Here is a 23,913-nt window from a genome sequence, read left to right on the forward strand (position 1 = left end):
GCATCGCAGAATCAACAAAATGTCTCTCTGGTGCAATCACAAACAAATGATACATGTCCACCATGGGCTAAGGAACTTGTCAACGCTTTCCGTACGTTGGAGTCCAAAGTAAACGGTGTACAAAAAACTCGAAAAACTTGAAAGTGTTGAAACTAAAGTAGCGAGCATCGGCACAACTATCTCAAATTTTGAATCGGAACTATCCAACATTAAAACCAGTATAAACTCAAGTCTTCAACAAAGGACATGATTACAACTCTCGGTGAAAGAACAGATGGAGTAGAGTACCAATGTAACGAAATGGACGACCGAATAGCACACCTAGAGTCAGAAAATCAAGCACTGAAATGGGAAATCATTGACGTAAAAGCGCGCTCTATGAGGGACAATTTAATCTTCTCAAATATTCCTGAGAGAGTCGACGAAACCCCTAATGTGACTGAGAACATTTTACGAGAATTTCTAGAAAAAGAACTGAAAATGGATACGGCTGATGTGAGCAACATTAAGTTTGACAGAGTACATAGAATGACGGGACGTAACAAACCCAGAGCAATAGTGGCGAAGTTTAACAACTTCAAACAAAGGCAAGACGTCAAATTCAGATCCAGAGAACTGAAAGGTACAAACTTTTATATAAATGAACAATTTCCACCAGAAATCAACGAACAAAGACGACAACTAATTCACATTGCGAAGGAGAAACAACGACAAGGACACAGGACACGTTTAGTGTACAATAAACTGTACATTGATGGCGTTCCATACAAACCACCTACCAACCCACGGATCCAGGAACCGATGAGATAGGAAATTGCGGGGGTCGGACATTCAATGCGTATAGTCGCATGGAATCTAAACAGAAATTTAGAGCAAAAGATATGTGACAGTGACTTTTGCACAGTCATATCTGACTATTTTTATCAGAATGCTGGATTCAACCTGGAACAGCTCTAAAGTGCGATTGGTTAAACGACGAATTTGAATACAAATGTTTTCCTAGACTGAAGGGTAAAGGCGGTGGCCTTGTGCTGTTATACAGAAAAACATTTCGTAAGTTTGTATCAATTGTTAAATGTGTTGAAGACACACTCATATGGTTAAGAGTAGAACAAAGAGATCATCCCGATATTTATATCTGTTTTGCGTATATACCTCATGATCATAACGTTTACTACACAAAGTATAATTGCGATTTATTTGATTGCATCTTAAATGATATGTCAATTTTTACACAGAACGGCACTGTTGTTTAACTGACAACTTCATGAAGTCACGAGATGAATTTTTTGATAATTCACCCAAATGTATTCTGTATAGACACCTTATTGATAATGTTACCATTCAATTTTACTTGACAAAATCTATTCCGGAAAATCTTTTTAATATTTTAGCAAAATTTAGATTGTCTGCTCACCAGCTTAGAATTGAACAAGGTAGATATAATGGCACAGCAAGACAAGATCGATTGTGTGAATTTTGTAATTTGAACGAAGTTGAAGACGAATATAATTTTATTTTAATATGTCCTTTGTACAAAAACCTCAGATCTGCATATATAAAAAAATATTATTGGTCGCATGCTTCTATGTTTAAACTGGTACAATTGATGTCAATTCATAATAGAAAACAAATCTGTAATCTGGGTAAATTTTTAAAAGGTGCTTTACTCTTACGATCTAGCCAAACTATCGTTTAATGCATATGCTGGTTTTTGTTGGTTTCTTTTTATGTAAACTTGTCTTATAACTCTCTTCATGTATGTCCATCCTCTAATATTCACTCCACTTTTCATACTGTATACATCTTTTTTGTTTATACTTTGTAATTGAATATGTATTATGCTGATGAGCCGTAAGGCTTAAAGCCAATAAACAATACAATACAATACAACGTGTTCACCAACGACAGTCTTTAACAAAGACAAAATATTGCTTCTAGCCGCAGTATAACTAAGCTTTTTGTTCTTATAAATTAATTTACAAACATCTTTAGACCTAAAAATTGGTCTAAATAAGAAACATTGCTTGTCATCAATTGAACCCAGAAGATCTAAATATCTCAAATACATATTGACTGGACATGCAGACGTTGAACCTTTAGCTATAAGAACTTCGCTCCCTTGTCTGTACTGATCTGTTTTGGATTTCTTAATAAACAACACTAAGTAATCATCACGTACAATAACATCATTAAATGTTAATGAGCTAACCTCATCGAACCTAAGGAAACCGGCAAAATAAAACTAAATCATTGTAATATTTCTTACAATTAACAAATCACTTTCATCAATAAATGTATCACTAAGTGCAATTAACACATCCTTGGTGATGAATTCTTTTTTTTCTGGATACTATGACTGGCTTTTCGTCTTGCAGCTTCTTGTACAGAATTAACAAATGAATTTTTCGTTGGATCAATTAAACCCGCACAATCATGAGCCCACGTAATAGCGTATACCGCATTGTTCACGGAATGTTGAGATGCCCCCGACTGTAATAAATGTGTCAAATATAATGCTACGTGGATCGGACTTGCCGGTAACGCACTGTGTCCTTGTGTTGTGCTGAAAACCTCCCATCTTTTAAAAGCATTGAAGCAAGATTTGATAGTGTTTTCACTTTTGCTGCACAAAATCCATTTGCTTAAGAATGGACACATATCTGCCAAATAACTTCCAGGTTCAACGCCATGCTTTTCTGCAGTCTTTTTAATGCTGCTCTCCAGACCTATTCCTGTAAATATATTTTACAATGTAATCAAAATCTAATTTTCAGAAAGAGCATGTTAAACAGAAGACCCCTTTTACCAAAGATTCCATTATTTCCCTTAACCCTGCAGATAGCATGCACATTTTGTATTCTCGAAAAATTCTTAATGTAAAATTTGAAATTTCCCTCCATATCGACCAACATTGGCCAATAGGGAGCGGACTTCCATTCCGGTATAACCAACGTGCAACTGCATTTATCATTCTCAATTTTCCTTACTACCTCCGGAATTAACTTTGGCGGTGGTACAATCCAGTTGACATAATATGTCCACACTTGAGAAAACGCATCTACAGCGCCTGACCCCTCACACCTATATTTGGAATTAAAATTCTTGCACTTACTGTTATAAAAGTTGGCGATTCTATCGCACATGTGTGATCCCCATATAATATCAAAATAATCAAATACACATTGTTTAACTGACCAGTCATCACAATCTGTAATTCTACTTAAAGAATCTGCCTTACGATTTTCTTCTCTGGGTATCCATTTTCCTTCTATTTGAATGGCCTTGTCTTTGCACATACTATGCACCGACATTGCAATGTCTTGTAACTTTTTCTTTTTACTTCCCACTCTCAATATATGCGCCACATTTTGATTATTAGAATTGATCTCAACTGACATGCCTTCAACTTTGTCAACTGACTTTGATAATATTCTGTTAACTGTCTCAAGCTCTCTCCAATTAGAGCTTTGTTTACTTTCCCATTCATTCCACACTCCATACCACTCTAAATCAGTATGCCCACCCTCTGAGCATAATGTCAAATGACCGCCAAACCCCGTGTCTGAGGCATCACAATAGACTACCACTTTGTTTACCTCAGACTCTGTCAACTGACTTAATGGGGTACCATTGTTATTCATTTCTTCCACTGATGTCTCCCAGAATCTAAGTTCACTTACTGCCTCTGTCGACAACATTATTTTTGAATTCCAACTGGAACGATTCAAAATACATGCATATAAATACATTGTCCTAAGTCTGACCTCATCACCCAGTACTGTCTGCATTAAGATTATTTGTCCAACCACTGCTGCGATATTTCTTACCTCAAACCAAACAACTCCAGAATTGTAGCCTTCCAGAACATTTTCTATAGAAACTTTAAGTTTTTTCACCCTAGGCATAGCAACCGATATTTTGTTGTTTACTGTACTCCAAACATACCCTAACCATATAGTTCCTGTACTGGCTCCCAATGACTTATCTACTGCGATTAGAAACCCGAGTTTCTCCAAATCTTTTTGAATTTCTAAACTCATCAACTCTGCTTTATGCAAAGTTGAAGCTCCACCCATTCCATCATCTAAATAGATGACAATTTTATAACCTTTGGATCTCCAAAATTTCAACACTTCTCTCATAACCTTAGAAAATATGTAACCTGCTGTACTGAGCCCAAACGGCAACACTTTAAACACATAATACTTCTCCATTTGAAACCCAGATATTCCTTGTCTAGTTCATACATCATAATGTAATGATATGCACTCTTTAAATCAAATGAAAAAATATGATCACCTGCTTGAAATAAGCTTTTTGAAACATAGGCATTTTCATACTTGTGCTTATATTTAAACAAGTGAGGATTCACGTGCCTAGCGTCCAATACTAACCTTTCTTTTATTTTGTTTCCCGCTACCGTCAATGGATTTACAACCCTCGGTTTACTTGAACACACCTCAATACAATTCTTTCTGAGCAGTTTTTCAATCTCTTGATCTACAAACTCAGCGTTCTCTAACGCAGATCTATTGTTACATAGTTCAACCGGTTTTGGTGTGGTAAACAAAGGCATTTTGTAACCATACTCAATAGTGTCTAAAATATACCTGTTTGCACCAATCTAACGCCATTGACCTATATTTTCCTTTAAACGACCAACAGGTGAAATACACATATTACTCGACTGATTTTTCATTGCATTATCATAATTCTCGCTATTATTTGCGAGTGTAGTCAAATGATTTTCTTGATGAACAAATGCACTTATCTTATCATCTAATTTCTCTGTACATTCCTTTCTCCAATGACCCCTTTTGTTACATCGATAACAGTGGCCGGACTTCCAGGTAGATAAATTGGGCGTTGTCCGAGACGACAACAATGGCTTCGTGTAGGGACTCTTGGCTTCCTTCAGTTCCCTGCGTTGCTTTTTTACGTCTTTTACTTTTCTGTCAGCCATAAACTGCGCTTTGATGATTTTCTTCTCGTCGTCGGAATCTGATGCGATGGTGGTTAATCTGTCGTTGAACTGCTTGGGCGTCCATTTCGTCTATCTCGTGACGAACGGCGGCTAAAAGTGAATACCTGAATTGCAGCTCGAAAACCTGTTTTTCTAACTCACATTCTATTGGCTAAAAATGGATCATTCCATTCTACCTGTACAATATACTGTACCGTCAATACAACATTTTCCCGCTATTACTAACGAAACGCGGGAAAATATAACTATTGTTTCGAGACTTTTCCATGAGTGATGGTAAAGTAACTTCACAGTTAGTTGTACCACAGAAGTTCCGTGAGGATGTCATGAGAATATCACACGACTCCTTGTTGGCAGGTCACTTGGGAATTCAGCGTACAGTGACAAAAGTAACATCTGCATTCTTTTGGCCAGGTGTGCAGAGCGATGTCAGACGCTACTGTCAATCTTGTGATATATGCCAGCGAACGTTGCAGAAAGGCAAAGTGAGTAAGGTTCCTCTTGAACGGATGCCACTCGTAGATGAACCATTTCAAAGAGTTGCCGTAGACTTGGTGGGACCATTGTATACAATAACGGACAGAGGTAACAGATATATTCTAACTTTGGTTGACTATGCAACAAGCTACCCTGAGGCATTAGCTCTACCCAGCATAGAGACGGAAAGAGTAGCAGAAGCCTTGATGGACATATTTTCACGCATTGGTGTCCCTAGGGAGATGTTAACAGATATGGGCTCCCAATTCACATCCTCCCTGATGACCGAGGTAAGTCGACTCGTATCTCTTAAACAATGGACAACAACACCCTACCATCCCAGTTGTAACGGGCTAGTCGAACGCTTTAACGGTACGTTGAAAATGATTTTAAAGCGCCTCTGCTCAGAAAAACTTAAAGACTGGGATAAGTACTTAAGTGCAGTGTTGTTTGCATATAGAGAGGTACCACAGGAGAGTCTTGGTTAATCACCATTTGAGCTTGTATACAGCAGATTTGTTAGAGGCCCTATTTCGATTCTCAAAGAGTTGTGGACCAAAGAGATTACAGATCCGAACGTAAAAACAACATATCAGTATACTTTAGATCTCAAAGACAGACTCGAGACAATGGCACAGCTTGCAAAGGAGAATCTGAAAAAGTCAGCGACACGATATAAGAAATATCATGACAGTAAGGCAAGAATTCAAAGCCTAAAGGTAGGTGACAAAGCGTTAATATTATTACCAACAGATAACAACAAATTATTGTTGCAGTGGAAGGGACCATTTGATGTCACAAAGAAGGTGAATAGAGTTGACTATCAACTTAATATGCAAGGAAAGATGAAAACTTTCCACATTAATTTGCTGAAGAAATATGTGGAGCGAACCAACGCTGAAATTTCACCAATCCTTTCAGACACTAGTGTTTTCTGTTTAGTTGGAGCAACGATTGTTGACTGTGCGAAAGATGAAACTCAGGAAGGACAGCTAGTTGAGTACCCACAAATCAGTAGAGAGAAAGTAGATATTAATCCTCATGTATACGCAGACCAGAAAAAACAGCTAACACGTGTTTTACAGAAATTTGAGGACGTACTCCAAAGTCATCCAGGGCTCACAGATGTCTTGGAACACGACATAAGGATGGTTAATGAAAAACCAGTTCAGGTAAGGAACAGACAAATCCCGTACAAGATGGAAGACAGCATCAATAAAGAGGTAAGTGAAATGCTGAAAATGAATATCATTGAACCTTCCGAATCTCCATTTTGCCCACCAGTTGTCATAGTGCCAAAGAAAGACGGTGCAAATCGTTTTTGTGTTGACTACCGACTATTTAACAGCTAGACCATATTCGATTCCGAACCAATGCCAGACTCGGACGAAATGTTTTCTAAACTCTCTGGGCACAAGTTCTTTTCAAAAATTGATTTGTCCAAAGGTTATTGGCAAGTTAAGTTAACGGAATCCTCCAAACCAAAAAAGCATTTAAGACGGGAAAGGGATTATTTCAATTCCGGGTCATGCCATTTGGGCTGGTTACGGTACCTGCCACATTCTCTCGTCTTATGCGCAGGGTTCTTTCTGATGTGGAACAAACAGATAATTTTATCGACGATATCCTGGTGTATACGATTACTTTTGAGCAACATTTAAAAGTTCTCGAGAAGCTTTTCCAACGTCTCCCAGACGCTGGTTTGACTGCCAAACCAAGCAAATGTTCCTTTGCGTATTCAAGTTTGAATTGTTTGGGCCATATAGTTGGTAATGAGCAGTTGAAACCAGACTCTGATAAAGTCTTAGTCATTAAGAATGCCCCGAGGCCTAGTACCAAAAGGCAGTTGCGGTCATTTTTAGGTCTTGTCGGTTTTTACCTCAAGTTCGTACCAAACTTTGCCCACATAGCATTACCGCTTACAAACCTTACGAGAAAAGGATGTACAACTTTCTGTGACTTTATCATTTTCACATTCTAGCACGGTTATCCGTGACAAGTATTCAGTTTCAAAGTAATATTGCACATGTATGATGAACATCTTTTCTAAATAACTTCCTAAATTTTTTTTTTCATTTATACATGTATTTATCGGACTTATTTGGATTCAGATTCTCTCCAACCCGATTTTGAATTGAAAATAACTTCATTATTGATTACAAAAAATAATTCCACTTTCATGGTTTGATTACTATTTACAGATAATTATGCACTGGATTCTGTAGTACAAGTCATACAGATGCATGTTTATGTGTGTATTTAAATGAATTATGGTAAGGTAATGAAATGGATGTAAAGCGTTTCATAATCCTGCATTATTGGTGTGTTTTGACATGTGGCATTTGTTAGTATATGTGGTTATGTGTAATTTTCTTTTTTGTCCAGTTTGTTTGTTCCTTTCTATTATAAGTGACTTACATATATGTATCAAACTATTGATTTGTTTCATTTCAGTTGTATTCTAAAAATATTTCATACAATATTTAACTGGAACACAACAGTAAGTGAGTTGCGTAATAACAATTGAACACTTTAAACTGAAAACTACCATTACAACTGTTTTCACATTTTCTACCAAAAATGTTCTTCTCTATAACATCACATCTGTAAGAGAAAAAAATGCAGTCATGTAGAGCATTTAATGATCCAGGGACCAGAGCAGAGCGAATCAGACCCCTTGCCTTGGGAAGATGGGTGGGAGCTAAACAGGGTATAAAGTGTTCATTTGTCAAATATTTGAATAACATAGCCTTAAATGCTATTGATTGATTGTATCTTGTTTAACGTTATTCTCAATAATTTTTAATTCATGTGGATACGTCACCAAGACCGGTGAAGGGCTTCAAATTTAGGCCTATGCTCGGCGCTTACGGCCATTGAGCATTGAGGGTTCTTTAGCGTGCCACACCTACTGTGACACGGGACATCAGTTTTAAAGGCCATCTCCGAGGACCCGTGACATTCACACCTAATGCCGAGAGTTTGGTGATGGAACTGTCACTACCTGTTTAACGAACTAGGTCTGTCGCGGCCGGGATTCGAACCCCGACCGCATACAGATCGATCACTTTACCTCTGGACCACCGTAGCGGTGGTAATGCTATTGATACTAAATTCTGATTATAGATATTTAATAAGAACAGGTGTCCTTTACCAAAATTGTAAATTTCATGATCCAAAGACAGGGTTTTAGTTTAGTGTGGGATCAAAATTATCAGTGACCATTGTTTTAACAACATCATATAAAATTTATATTTCAACGGGTTGAAAAGTTTCAGGACATTGCTTCCAATCCATATTTGTTATTTTCTTACAGAAAATGTACTACTTAGTTATGCGAAAATAAAGAATAATGCATAAACCTTTTTTAATGTTGTTCCTGCTCATTAACATTACATACAGAATTCATGAAGTAAGCTTAGCGCTTTTCAGTACTTTGATTTATTATTGCTGATGTCTGAATTGGAATTGGTTTATATAAATTGGCATACATATCACATAAGGATTGGTTCATTCACAAATATTTTATTTTGTTTGATATTCAATTTTAGTTCACACAAAAAAGGTATGCATGTATGTTCATAGAGCGAAGTATACTATAAATACTATACACAATTATAAACTACATGTATATGTACTTGTATGTATAAACATGTACAGTCTATTCATTTCAGACGATAAGCTCTATCAATCGTTTTAGTTGGATTTCCACGGGCAAAATACCGTGAATAATAATTATCCATACTTTTAAATCGTTCACTACATATATTGAATTTTGTGGAACTGGATAGTGTGTCATAGTGTTTGCATGCACTGATATCTTCGAACCCACACTTAGAAGCTAGCTCGATAGCAGCCGACAGAAGATCCTTAAGCTGGTTTTGTTCAGCAGTAATAATGATATCGAGCAGGTCATTGACAGTAATGCTTGACACCATTGATGTGTAATTTTTGGATGCAAGTTTACAAGCATCGACGAGGATCTTCTCATATATTTTTCGTTCATCATTGTTGAAAGATCCCCAAAACAGTTTCATTGTGCTTGAAACATGAAGGTATCCTTTAAAATAAAAACATTATGATACATGTACATATACAGATCTCTAAGTTTGAACATTGAAAATGTTTATGAACACGTGAGTAAAATTCCAAGAAAAGAAATATGCATACCCTTCAGCAGACATGATTTAACTCCTTCTTCTGTCATTTTTTCTCGAGAATCAAAGATCTGATTGGCCGTCTCTTCAGAAATCTTAGTGTGGAGCCCAGCCTTTCTCAGCAGACAGGTGCTACGTTCAGCACATAGACGAATGGCCAACGGTAGAACAGAGGTCATACGGTACTTCTCAGCGCAGGCGACATAATTCACCAGTACAGATACTTGAATAGTGTTGCATTTGTCATCACAAGCTTTCTGGCATACTTCTCTGAGAAAGGATTCACATTGGCGTTGAACTGAATCCACTTCGTATTCATCAGCTAAAGGGGCGACCTTCAGAATTGTTTCCTCTGAAATTAAACCGAATGAAAAAATTGCATTGAACGTTCATTGATATTTTTCCTATAAGTGATGCACTTCTCAATTTCACATGAATTTATAGATATACATGTTCGACAAATCTCAATATTTACATTTGCAATGTCTTTGCCCTTGGTATCTTTATAAATTGTAATGATGGTTATATCCTCATGAACGCAGTACATTTGTAAACAACGCACGTATGAATAAGGAACTACTTGATAAATATAATACGTCTATTTTAATAGTCGAGAATTTCGACAGAAATGAAAGTAGGAAGTAAATATACGAAATCAATTTCAATTTTGAAAATTCATGAGGGTATGAATGTAGCCGTGTGAAAATTTTGTAAATAACTTTTAAGTTTTATGATTAAAAAGAATTGAATTTGCAATTGAAATGATTGTATAATAAAGTTCTACTAGAAACTTATGCCAAAACAATGGCAAGCAGCTTTGATTCAAAATCGCCAAGGACTTGTGAATTCGGAGGGCAGATCCAATACTTTGATCAACCAATGGAATTCCAGAATTCGGATTTGCGCACCAACATCTGACGAACTTAGTGACAGAGATTCCGAATTATTTTACGTACTACTTGTCTCTGCGTGTCACACCGGAAATATTGCAGTTTCGATGTAAACATTGTTTGACAGTGACACAACTTGTGTTTTCTTGGATCGTTTGGACTTTTATTTATTTAAAAAACAAAACAAACAACAACAATTCTTTGGATTATCTTACTGTGTTTATTTGTGCTATTGTTCATGGCCCTGTGATTTTGTGTGTGTGTGTGGGGTTTTTTTTAAATTGTGTTTGTGATCCATTCGACAATAGACACAGTCAAGGCTAAAGTCAGCAGATCGGTAAGCAAGCAAATCTAAATAAAATTTCAAAATTTCTTTCTATGAATAAATGATTAAGTTAGGGCATAGAATGGCACTACTAACATTGCATGCAAGTTTTGTTGATAATTAATAGCTACCAAGAAAACAAGTTGAGCGCAATTATTTGACATTGTTTCTTGGTGATTATACAGTCAGAGATTGGTGGTATTAAGATTAGATAATTGGGAGTTTATCATTAGATCTGAGTCTGTCAGTTTGTTATTGATACATATTTCAGTTTGCATTCAGTGTCAGATTGGTATAAGTAAGTAGACATTGACAGTGACTTGACTAAGGTATTCTGGTTGATATAGTTTGTCTGTCGTCTACCGGAAGTGCGTATTTTCAACCGGAAGTGTCCAGTTGATAATACCAAAGGTATTAATTACTAGTTTTACAAAACAACTACCATAATATTTCATTGTCAAACTTCAATATTGTCATTGGTGTGTAGTTTGCATGAGATATAGCTAGACATTATCATACTTGGTGTATGTACCGTGTCTTTACACTTGCGCGTTTCGGTTGATGGTTGTTAATTCAGTGCACTAAATCGTGTTCATTTCATATTACGGTTTATTTACGCTGTCGTTTTCGAGAACTCGGTTGGTTTAAATTATGGCATCTGAGGATGAAAAGAAGCTTTTAAGTGCTTTTAAGGAATTAGGTCTAAAGCCAAAAACAGATACACCCGAGGATCTTAAAAAATGGCTTGAAGATTTTTTTTAGCAAAAGCAAAATCAGAGGAAAAAGTTTAATCTAAACCGATAACTATAATACAATCAGGTCATCCTAGTCAACCTCGACTATCCATTTTCTATGGGGAAAGTGCCACTAAAGGTGAAGCAGATTATGACCAGTGGTGCTATGAAGTAAAAAGCTTATTGCATGATGAGATCTATAAAGAGGAAGTTATTATGCAAGCAATTAGAAGGTCAGTCAGAGGTGAAGCTAGCAGAATCTTGATGAGATTGGGACCTGGTGTTAGAATTAAGGCTGTTCTAGAGAAATTTGAGAGTGTATATGGTACAGTTGATACAAAAGAGGAATTACTTGCAAAATTTTACAGCGCTAAGCAAGAACAGACTGAAGATGTTGCTTCATGGTCATGTAGACTGGAAGACATTTTAAGGAAACTTGTTGAACAAGGGTTGATAGGGAGTTACGGATCGGATGAGATGTTGAAGTCCAAATTTTGGTCTGGTCTTCGACAAGAGTTGAAAGATATATCTGGTTTCAAATATGAAAATATACGTCATATATTTGGACGATTTGATATTTTTTCGGATTCATATGAGCAACATTTAGAAAGATTAGAAATCATACTTAGGAGATTAAAGGAGTGCAATCTCAAATTGAATCCAAAGAAATGCAACTTATTCCATAAAGAGGTAAAGTATGTCGGATTCATCGTATCAGAACAAGGCATATCTACAGATCCAGAAAAGGTTAAGAAGGTTTTAGAATGGCCAACTCCTACTCATCCTGATGAAGTAAGACAATTTGTTGGATTTGCTGGATTTTATAGACGTTTCATCAAGGATTTCAGCAAAATTGTAAGACCTTTACAGGAAATTATGCCCCCACAGAATCAGAGAAAGAAAAGGATTAGATCAGAAATGAAAGGATGGACTTGGGGTCATCAGCATGAAACAGCATTTAATGAGCTGAAACATCATATGACAAATGCACCTATTTTGGCTTATGCAGACTATGACAAGCCGTTCGAGCTTCATATAGATGCCACAGGTCAAAGATGGGTTTCTGCATTATCAGCTTTTGATTTCGATATTATTTATAAGCCAGGAAAACAGAACACAGACGCTGATGCTTTATCTAGGTATCCTAATTCCAATAAGAACATCAGTTCGGAGACAGTCAAAACAGTATACAACTCTGTGCAAGTACAACAACACACCATTAATATGGTAGAAACAGTAGAACCTTTTGAGATAATTGAAGCAACAGGGTTTCCAGGACAACCATTGGCTCAGCTAGAGTTGAGAGAACTTCGGAGAATTCAACGAGATGATCCACTTATTAGATTTTGGATAAATGCAGTAAAGGCAAAAGCTCTTCCAGTGAAACACAAAATTGCAGACAAATTTGAAGAAACAATTTACACTATCAAATCTCAACCGAATGCAGATATTCCTGTGTATGTAATTACAGATGAGGATGGGCATGAGAAAACTATTCATAGGAATCTTATTATTCCTATTGGGACGACATTTAGGCCTACACCAGTAGAGAGAAAAAGCCTTGGAGAAAGAAATCCGCGGATAGAGGAGAAACAGGACGAACAGAGAAAGGAATCAGATAGTGAAGATGAAGAACAATTTGTCAGAATACAAATTGAAAGAGGACACACTGATAAACAGAAGGATAGGACTATGGCACCACAGCCATTGGAAATCCATGAAGCGCATGATCATGCAGAAGTACAAGCTGAAGAGGAGCTAGTAGATGATGACTCAGTAGAGGAGGTTAGACGTTCGTCAAGAACAAGGAAGAAACCAAAGTGGCATGACGCTTATGTTCTGTCTCAAACACAGGAGGTTGAGAACAGACAAAAGAGAGCACAGTTGTTAGCAAATTTGTTTTGCTCCAATATTTTAAAATCTACATCTCCTTCATTGATTGAAAACATTGTACATAGTATCATTAAATGATGGGACATCATTTCATGGAGAGGGGGAGAATGTAGCCATGTGAAAATTTTGTAAATAACTTTTAAGTTTTATGATTAAAAAGAATTGAATTTGCAATTGATAAGATTGAATAATAAAGTTCTACTAGAAACTTATGCCAAAACAATGGCAAGCAGCTTTGATTTTATTTAATTTCCAATTTGATGTAATTAGTTTTTTCCCGCCAAAAGTTTGGTGAGCGTTTGGCGCCTCTTATAGTCATGTGACTTTAGACCAGAGTTGGATTTTTTCATATTGTCCAGTGGGTTTGAAGTGTTCAGACGTTTGAGTTTTAGTTATAGTTGGAGCTATTTCGCCAATATGTTGCACCAAAGAAGCTTTGAAATATAGTTTACAGCTTTACATTTGATAAATATCAAGCCTGAAGTCCATAACTTTGGTAAGTTATACTATTTAGACTGTTTAAGTAATATAAAAGTCAACTAAAGTAATAATATAAATATTTTGTTTTTAATCTTATTTTTCTCACTTATTAAATATAAATAAGTTCGGTTGATCACTTTTATAAAATTGTGCTTAAAGTGCTTGAATATCATTTGATATAACTTTATGCTAAGTTTCAAATGATACAATTTATATGTATATATAACATGTATAAAATGTATATATGTATTTGACGTGATGTACATTTTCATATGCGGCTTTCTGTTTGTTACAGGGCAATTCAATTTATACTATTTGAATGAAATATAAACACGAACTTTTAACAAGGATTTACGCTGTTGTTGTAATTCTATCAACACATCGTGAGTTACATGAATTCCAACGCTTAATTCATCCCGGCATACTTTACATAAAGCACTAACGCGCTTCGTGAATATCGGATAGCGTCACTTTTGTTCTTTCAAAAACGGAATTTATTTCGTAGCCGTCCATCATATTTATCTATTCATCTACCATATTAGTTTAATATCGTATTGTTATAAGTAAAAGTACGCATGGTATATAGGAAGTGAATTTTGCTACGCTTCACTTCTTGTTTATGATTTACCAATGAATAGAATTTTAAGGTTTTCAAAGCCATTCGAAATTTTGCTGCCTTACAGCGCAACAGACGTTTTCCATCGCTCCAATGTATAAGCAAAAAAAATTCTTAGCTGAATTCCGGCATATAGACGACGAGTTTCTACCAGATAACCCTCCCTCTACAGAGAAGAAGAATATAGATGGCTCTACCACTGATTCCGAGCCTGCTAACGCCACTTTAGCTTTAGCAGACACGTTCAACCTCTTCAAGTCCTACATGGACTCGAAACTTGAAAACCTTAATGAGGAACAATCTTCTGGTAACGATTTTGATAGCTTAGCAAAACAGTTCAAGAAAGAGGTTTCTGTGAATTTCAAACACGATGGGAATGAAATTCAATTTGAATTTAATTCTGAAATTTTGAACGATTAATCAAAGCTGCAGAAGCGGTTATCATTGAAAGACTCTTCTTCATCTACACTTGTTTCATCTATCATTGCTAAAATTATGACGAGAAAAAACTTATTCGTATAGGTGACAAATCTCTCGCCGTGTGGACGACTGTAAGAGAGTCTGAGAGTGATGATGAAAAGCGCCACGACAAGCAGAAAGCCGAGCACTTAGAGTCCTTCAGGAGAAGCTTCGCCTCAAACCCTACAAGAATCCTTCAGCGAGATACATCGCAAGCCTCCTCCTCCTACTCCTCTGCCTCAGCATTCATTTCGTTCCTCCAAAAGTGGAGGAGTATCGGGGCACGGGTTTGGAGGTTCCAATTCACTGCAGCCCCAAAATCTAGCAACCAAAGTACAAGCAACTCAAACCAATAAACATGTAGAGATGTATGTGAATTTTCTTGATGTCGGAGTCAATTTTGAACGACCAGATTAATTCATTTTCACTTCACGCAGACTATTTTGGTGATATACCTATTTGTAGTAAGGACGTGAAGGGAAATTTAACAAAATATTTTGATTATCGGATACAGAATATGGCAGCATGAATCATCACTCGTACCAAGAGAAGTGATCACATAACTCCAGTGCTGATTTCTTTACATTGGCTTCCTATTGACAGGCGCAGCCAATACAGACTTATCCTCTACTCATATAAGGTGATTGATAAGATGGCACCAAAATACTTAGAGAAGGTGATTACTTTTTCCAACCAAATCGTTCCTTAAGATCTGAAAATTCACTGACATTAGTTAGACCTAGATGTCGAACCTCCACATATGGAAACAGGCGCTTGGATGTGGCAGCAGCTACACTCTGGAACTCTCTGCCTGATACCCTCCGCCGTTGTCAGAATTTGAACATGTGATAGACTCTTGTTTTATATATTATGCACATATACATATTACATGTGCATCTATTGAAGAAATTGATACTGTATATACATATACATTAGTTATTTGCATTACATTTCTACAGATGAATTCTGAATTTATTCAACCAACCTGTAGTTTGGTGTGTTGATTTTTAAATGATCGTTTGCTAGAAAGGTCCAGAGTTAGCCTCAGGGCTCTAATTATATTCTGGTCATGGTCATTTTGTATCTGTTAACTCCATTGGTGTTTTAGTTTGTCTTATGGTTTTTGGTTGGTTCTTGTGTTTCCCACCAAAATTGCTTTGAGTTCTTTTGTGTTTTTGGTTCAAACATTATCTAACTTCTGAAAGTGTTAGACAGATTTTGAGAGTTCTGGTGACTAGTTTTTGAGTTTATCTTATTCAGACCTTAAGACTGTGAGAGTGATTTCCATTTGCATGATATCAGCCTGTCCGTGTGTATACTGTGAGTTTCATGACTCATTCCCATTGAATGGATTTTCTTATTCTTTTTCTTATTGATTCATGATAAAGAGACCGTCTTGTTGAAACGAACCTGAACAGCGTTGTTGTGATTGTCAAGTCAACACAAGTTTGTTACAAACACTTTTAAAAAACATTTTAAAACACATCTTTTTAGACTTGCATATTATTAGTATTATAGGTGGTTAAATCTTTATGGTTTCTTTATCATCATTTTAACATTAATTTTTCAAGTGTATAATTGTATATTTATTTCAACTATTGTATTCTATATCATTTGATTGTACGGAGTGGAACTTTCTTCATGCACATCATGTTTTAGATTTTAGTAATTTTCATTCACATTATTGATGTTTTGCTAGCATTGTTTTGATATCATCTTAGTGCTATTATAATATCCTTTTACTACTTTTGTAACATGCTGTATCATTTGTATGGTGTGCAGCACTTTAGAGTGGTAAATTATAGTCATATAGGGCGCTATATAAATAAATATTATTATTATTGGAAAAGTATAGATGCAAGAGAATTTGTTATTGATACCATTAAACATGGTTATGTTGTTCCTTCTCAGAATGTGTCTCCGACGATGAAATTCAAAAATAATAAATCGGCACTTGAATATGTTGAATTTGTTGATGATTCAATTTCAGACTTTATGAAATCAGGTTGCATGGAGAAAGTTCCTTTTCAGCCATATGTTTTCAGCCCTCTCCGAAAAGTTTAACAAGTTCTGGTAAAAATAGGCTTATTTTAGATTTAAGTGAATTGAATACTGTTGTAGATAAAAAGAAAGTAAAATTCGAAGATCGGAACGTGATGTTGATATATTTCTCGAAAGATTGCTTTCTTTTTAAATTTGATTTAAAATCAGGATACCACCACAATGGCTTGTGCAGAAAACGACTCATCTATTTCTCTTTTTGCTGGAAAGATCAATTTCGTTATTTTAACGTTATAGCGATTGGGTTGACTTCAACGCTCAACATTTTCACCAAATGTTAAAGACCAATGGTTAATCACTGGCAATGTCATGGTATCAATATTGTTCTGTACTTCGATGACGGTTTTGGATTTGGCCATGATTAGGAGCACTGTTCGAAAGCTTCAATTTGTTCGCAATTCTCTTACATATGCAGGATTTTTCATCGATGAAGAAAAGTCAAATTTTCAGCCTCAGCACTCAATGAAATGGACTAAGCTGGTCTTAGATTCCAAGAATATATCTCTGAGCAGCTCTTATAAGAGAATTTTGGATACGTTGAATTCTTTAAAATTTCTTTGAAATGTTTTTCCTCTGTTTGCAGCTCGTGAACTTGCAAGATTTTCCGGCCAAATACATGTAATGTGTGTAATTTGATGACAAGGCATATCTATTTAGCGGTAGAAAGTCGGATCCACTGGGACCGAATAATGAATTTTGAATTTCCAGATTGAGTGAATGCCAAATTACAGTTCTAGTCCTAAATGTTGATAATGCGGACTCACAGACGTTTGATTCAAGTTAGTGTTTTCAGGTACCAGCAATGTGGTCGCAGGCGCATACACTGTCGAAATGAAGGAGAAAATTTTTCACCATATGAAGTCACGCAGTTGTGTTAAGTATAGGGCCATAGAAATATGTATGGGGGAAAAGCATTAATAAACAGATCAATTTTTGACAAATTCTGTACACACAACCCATTTATACAAAAAACAAATATGTACATGTATATATAATTAATTGGATATTGACCTCCCATATATTTTTCACTAGACCGACAGTCTCTACATCAGCTGTATATCACGTGATCAAATATCAAGATAAAATCGTACCGTGTATGTATAAATCGTCCAATGGCACGATATCCAGATATCAATGCAAGTTGAAGTTAATATAACTTCAAAACATATTAATTTCTTCATTTGAAAAGTGATGGGAGCAAGTTTATCGTGACTTACAACATGTCTAATTTTTGCATTGAATATGCAAGATGCGGTGATTTTTTGCATATACGAAGTTGAATCTAGCCTGAAAAACATGTTTTCTGTTGAAGCCACAACTTGCTCCCCTAACTTTCCTTTTGCACTGAAGTTCACATGTCACATATATCAAACATCTTTCACTCAAAAACCTCGGGGTGTCGTGCCAATGATGAAATTTGTATGTACGGAAACCCTGTTTATGCAAATGAGTCCATTGTGAAAGTTACTATACGTGCAGATTAGGGGCGATATCAAGATCACAATATAATATGGATATTACTTTAGCATGTATGCTATATAAAGAAGAAATTGAAACTATTTCAATATCAAAGAGAATTAATATAACCTATTTGACAGAAACTTTTACATGATTGCGGTTTATCGTTTGACAGCGGTGGTAAATAACGACGTGACGTCATGTAATGTGTCAGTGTGGTAAAGTACATTTTTTAAAGCCTTAACTCAGCCGCGCAGTTTTAATTTCAAATGAGCTCCACCAGGTTCCGGGATCATGAAAATGTCTTAAAGTTAAGTCAAAATTTTGACTTTGAATTAAGACTTTAAATTAAGATTTGAACTTAGCTAAGATTGTTAACTTAAATGGATCACAAAACGAACTTAAGCAAATTTTAACTAAGATTGTCTTAGCTGAAAACTTTGTCTAGAATCTGAAATTACTATGGCAACAAGGAACTCTTCTGCGTAGAGGTAATGATAGGATATAAAAATAAATGACTTAAACATGGTCAGTGTCTAAAATGTCTAGTTTATAATCACAAATGGTGACACGGGCATGTACATGTAACAACAATACATAAACCCCCTTCATTGAAAAGAAACTTGGGGGGGGGGGGTTACATTTACATGCAAAGTTTGATGCATTGACCCCGTCACCTCCCTTTTTTGCAAAAGTAGTAATGAATGAAAGTGGAAATGTAAGAGTTATTGAAGCGATCATTTTATTCAATTCAATGCCTTTATCTATTTCAGTCGACTGCGTGCGTAGCAAAGAAGGATAACTCTAATTAATTTCAAATTCGGGCTCGGACTGCACATTATTGGGTAGCCTATTTGAATACGCCCGCTCTAAATTATTCCGGGCTAGCGGTGTTACTTTTCAATCACAGGGACTTCACTTCTTTTCCTGTAAACAAACTTTACACGTGAATAGTTTGCTTAACAGAAAGACAATTTTTGCTATACTACTTTAGACTGCCTAAAGTTAATTCTACGTTTAATGTCACCCGCGCGCGTAGGTTTCGGCGAAATTGCTGTTTTGAAAAAGAAAAAAAAATCCGGATTTGAAGTAGTCGTTCGGGTTTGGTTTTTCATTTAGCGACTTAATTCTACATCCCGCGTAAGAGGGAAACGCATGCAAAATTGGATCAGAGGTCCTTACGTGAAGAAAATGGAAGTATATGCCACTATTGAAGCAAAGAAAACGTACAAAGATGGTTTGAACCGAACTAATCTCAGCGAGATTCGTCGAAGCTGGACTGACGCCTCTTCTGAATGTCAGACCAGTGTCACACAAAGTGAAATCTTGCCTGAACTTCGGTCGCTTTTTGCGATTAAAATGGGTTAAACTGAATTCCTTGACCGCATCAACTTTTCGCCTTCGACATCCTATTAACTCCCTATCACAATGAAACATGCATTTCTTACCTTTACATAGTGTAAATCCCATAGTAAATAAAGATGGTTATTTTCGAAGCCATTGCAAACGGCCACCATTTCATATAAAATTTACCTTCTCAACACTGAAGAGTTCCGATATACTATTTCATGACAGTTTGTACTACGATTGGAAATATATAACTTACTGATTGATAATTACTTTGTACAAAGCATTTAATCATAAAAATTAAAAGCACTAAAAAGAAAACTGCAATATTTTAATCAATTTATTTGAAGGCGTCCTAAACTATTGGAATCCTGCCTTGTATTTGTAGAAGTGAAGGTACAATCGTGATCTTTAGTTGTGGTACACCAAATTAGCATCTTTCAACACTGATTAATAGTACATAGAAAATTGTATAACAAAAAGCAAACCAACACAAAACAAAGTAAAGCATATTTTAAACTTTAAGATGTGTCATTACAAAAATGTATGAAATATTGTCATAATAATTTTAATTGTAACTGTGGGCCACATGTGTCTAGCAATTATTTCCACAAAAGGAAGTTTTCCTTTAGTTTGCTATGTTTGTGGTGATGAAAATCCATTGGATGTACCACCTGATGTTATTGCAAGCCACTCCTCCGCTCACCCAATCTGCATGGTGTGTTCGCAGAGGGGATACAAACCCAAATTAAGGGAAAAGTCTTTGCTGGGAAAACGCCAAAATTTACTTGGACTTGAAAATCAAATCCTACAATGTGTTTAATTTGACATATTACTTTTTTGGTCACTAAATTGGGTGATTTTAATTGACTTGGACTTGAATATAAAACCCAACAATATCGATTATTTGAAATTGTTGATTTTTGGGGTCACTGAATATAGGTGATTTTTAATAAATACACATTTGTTTAAAATTTTTGTTTGTTTATTTTTTTCCTCCCTCCCTCGTAGGTTTTGAAGTTTTGAGGTGACGTTAAACGTAGAATTAATTTTGAACAGCCTTAGATATTGTTTGGATTCCTAGAGAATTGAACACCAAAGCTGATTATATATCCAATATTGTTGATTATTATGACAAGCAAACTAATTTTTATTATTTTTTTTTTCAATTTTATCGACAGTATGTGGGGTCCACACACAATAATTTGACAGATTTGCGAGCGTTCACAATGCTAAGTTTCATAGATTTAATTCATTATTTTCGCATTCTCCCACAGAGGCAGTAGATGCTTTTTCACAAAATTGTCACAATGAAAACAATTGGACTGTTCCTCCAATTTACATGGTGTGTAGAACGATCAAACATTTACAATTTTGTAAAGCAAGAGGTACATTGATTGTGCCAAAATGGCATTCTGTCCCATTTTGGACCATGTTGTTTGGGCCTGATATGTCATGTAAAGACTTTGTTGATGATGTTCTAAAATTTGCGCCTCATCAAATGTGTTTTGTTGCGGAACAAACGATAGAATTCTGTTTGGCGCTGAGTATTTCAGTTCTAGAGTACTTGTGAGAATTTGCTGTGATTAAGTTTAGACAAGGCCCTTTCAAGATTAGAGAATTTTGTTTTTCTTGACGAAGGCTGCAATATATAGCTGACCACGGGTATGATGCATGTGACCCAAATTTGCCATTACGCATGCGTGTACATTTAATGCGAATTAGCTTCGCTTTGCGTTCACACGGAGCTAATGCGAAGTAAATTTAATTCGCATTAAATCGCGACGTAAATTTTAATTCGAAGTAAACTAATACGCATTAAATTATCCGTGTGAACGCGGTTTAGATTGAATTCGCATTAACTTACGTTTAATCCAAATCAAATTCTTCGTGTGAACGAGGCATAAATATATTGAATTGTTGGTTTACAGTTCTAATCTGGGGAATTTTAATTTGAATCCCCAGATTCAAAACAAAAAACCAAATATTGTACAAATTTCAATCCGTTGATAATTGATCTATATTTACCTGTTATCGGAGCACAAGTGGGTGGATAAAAAGTGCTCAAAAATTCTACGAAGTCATCATAGTTTTTCCCTGGCAGGGGTATTTTCTCCTCGTGCTTTTCACGGAATTCACTTTCAAACATGGCCTTGAACACGTCTGAGTTGTCCATCAATACCTGTTTGTTGACGTGTATGTCAATTCCCTCCACCTCCAGTATGATGTCAGTGGGAGGAAATAAATCTGAAACTGGGTTCTCTGCAATACCAGGTTCCGTATAGGAGACATCAGATTCTGATTCTGATTCTGAGTCTGGTTTCGCCATTTTGCATATGTTGTCCATGATTTTCCTCTTTCTTCAATAACGAATGTTTATATCAAAGCGTCTCCTTAACCACAACGTGACGCATATCAAACAAATAATAAAGACTTTTAAAGGGTAACCATTCAGTGTTTGACATGCATGTTTTAAAGTACACAACAAAATTTTAAAGAGTAATCACGACAGGCATCATCGCAAACCACTGGTTATTGTTTCATTCCATTCCACAAACCTGAAAAATGAATCAACAAGAAACATTGGTGTAAGTATCATATCAAATTTCGCCCCATAACTTCGTAATGGCTCATATAACAAGTTTGGGGAAGAGGTATTTTTAAGTCAGCTATGGCGCAAAGCGTGATATGCAAATATTTGCTAAGTACCAGTAAACCTCGGGATCTTTGTGTTCTCAGTTGAACGGAGTAGCTCGATATCTCGTTCAGCCTGTACAAATGAAAGTTCTGTATCAGCTACTCTTTTATTAAAGAAACATTTCATTATTATAATTATCGATTACAATCCATATTACACAATATACAATAATAATTACAAACATTATTATAAACGTTCACACAAAAATTAACGAAGCCATCTGAAAAATTGAAAAGTTATTTAAAAATTACGCAAATATACTCAATATCTTACCTGTGCAAATGAAAGGGCAGAGACAAAGTTCTGTATCAGCTACTGAAGAACTCTGTCTCTGTTCCTCACATTTATACCCTTGTACATCCTCCAACACCAGGCTGAAGCTAGCAACCACTAACCAGCAGCCAATAAGCACGTAGAAGCTACCAGCCACTAGGACTGAGAGTACTCATCGAAAAATATTTAATTTGAAACCTATTCTAAAGGAAATTTTTAATTTAATTAATGTTTTGAATTAATAAATGTCAATCGCAACACTCATGGGCAACTTACCTCACATGAGACATTGTACATCAATGGTGAAATGAAGTTATATCAGTAATTTGTAATGAAAGGAAATAAAATTGACCACACATTTCATTTTCTGATCTTTTTGAACAATTTCCCAGCTTACATGCACGAAAGTAAGTGTACATTGATAATTTAGCTCACCAGGATATTACAATCAGTCATTAAGTACGTATGAATAGATTGATATGATAGGGAAAACTACGTGATGCGGGGTGCTTTATTATCTCAAGACTGATCCTATTTTCATGTGCCAATCCATTTGAAATCATATTGCATTCAAAAATCTTTTCTGTAAATTAGCTCACCTGAAGAGTGATAACCATTGTTTTGTAACAAAAGAAATCAACAAAGGAAATCTTTTGAGCAAGTGGTGTAAGAAAGCAGGATTAAATAATGAAACAAACACTTTCTCTGTAATATCTAGTGAATAATACCTCTATCTTGTGACTGTTATCAAAAATTGTGCATTAGCTCACCTGATTTTGACATTCCGCATAACCTAGTAAAAAGTGTAACACGAGTTTTATGACTGCTTTTAGAGCTGTAATCTGTGAAGACAAGGCAGAAGGAACATCAAGGCAAGGTAGAGGACCCCTAGGACTATGATTTACCGCTTTCAGTTTGGGGCTGTAGTGGTACCACCAGGTGGCTCCCGGGGGTCGGGACAGATTTCGAGTTCCCATTTCTACTCTAAAAGGGGTGACAAGGACAATGTATCCATTGATTAAGGTAGGGAGTACTAAGGGCTACTCGATACCATGTAA

At 35.9% G+C, this 23,913-nt stretch overlaps 1 protein-coding gene across 2 annotated transcripts; it reads right to left on the reverse strand.

Moving 5' to 3' along the window:
• Window positions 1–941: 941 nt before the first annotated feature.
• LOC125675598 (uncharacterized) lies at window positions 942–22,312 on the reverse strand. 2 transcript variants are annotated; one of them, XM_056160622.1, is made up of 3 exons: window positions 21,913–22,265; window positions 9,635–9,973; window positions 942–2,735 (listed from the first exon to the last, which is right to left on the reverse strand). In XM_056160622.1, the coding sequence occupies exons 1-3, from the start codon at window positions 22,229–22,231 to the stop codon at window positions 2,314–2,316; spliced, it is 1,080 nt and encodes a 359-aa protein (XP_056016597.1). In that variant the 5' UTR covers window positions 22,232–22,265; the 3' UTR covers window positions 942–2,313. The 2 variants fall into 2 exon arrangements, with proteins under 2 accessions (XP_056016597.1, XP_056016598.1); XM_056160623.1 differs by lacking the exon at window positions 942–2,735 and adding an exon at window positions 8,974–9,524 and having other exon boundaries at window positions 21,913–22,312.
• Between the last annotated feature and the right edge of the window lie 1,601 nt (window positions 22,313–23,913).

Source organism: Ostrea edulis, chromosome 3 (genome assembly GCF_947568905.1).
Source record: "Ostrea edulis chromosome 3, xbOstEdul1.1, whole genome shotgun sequence".
Classification (NCBI taxonomy): Eukaryota; Metazoa; Mollusca; class Bivalvia; order Ostreida; family Ostreidae; genus Ostrea; species Ostrea edulis.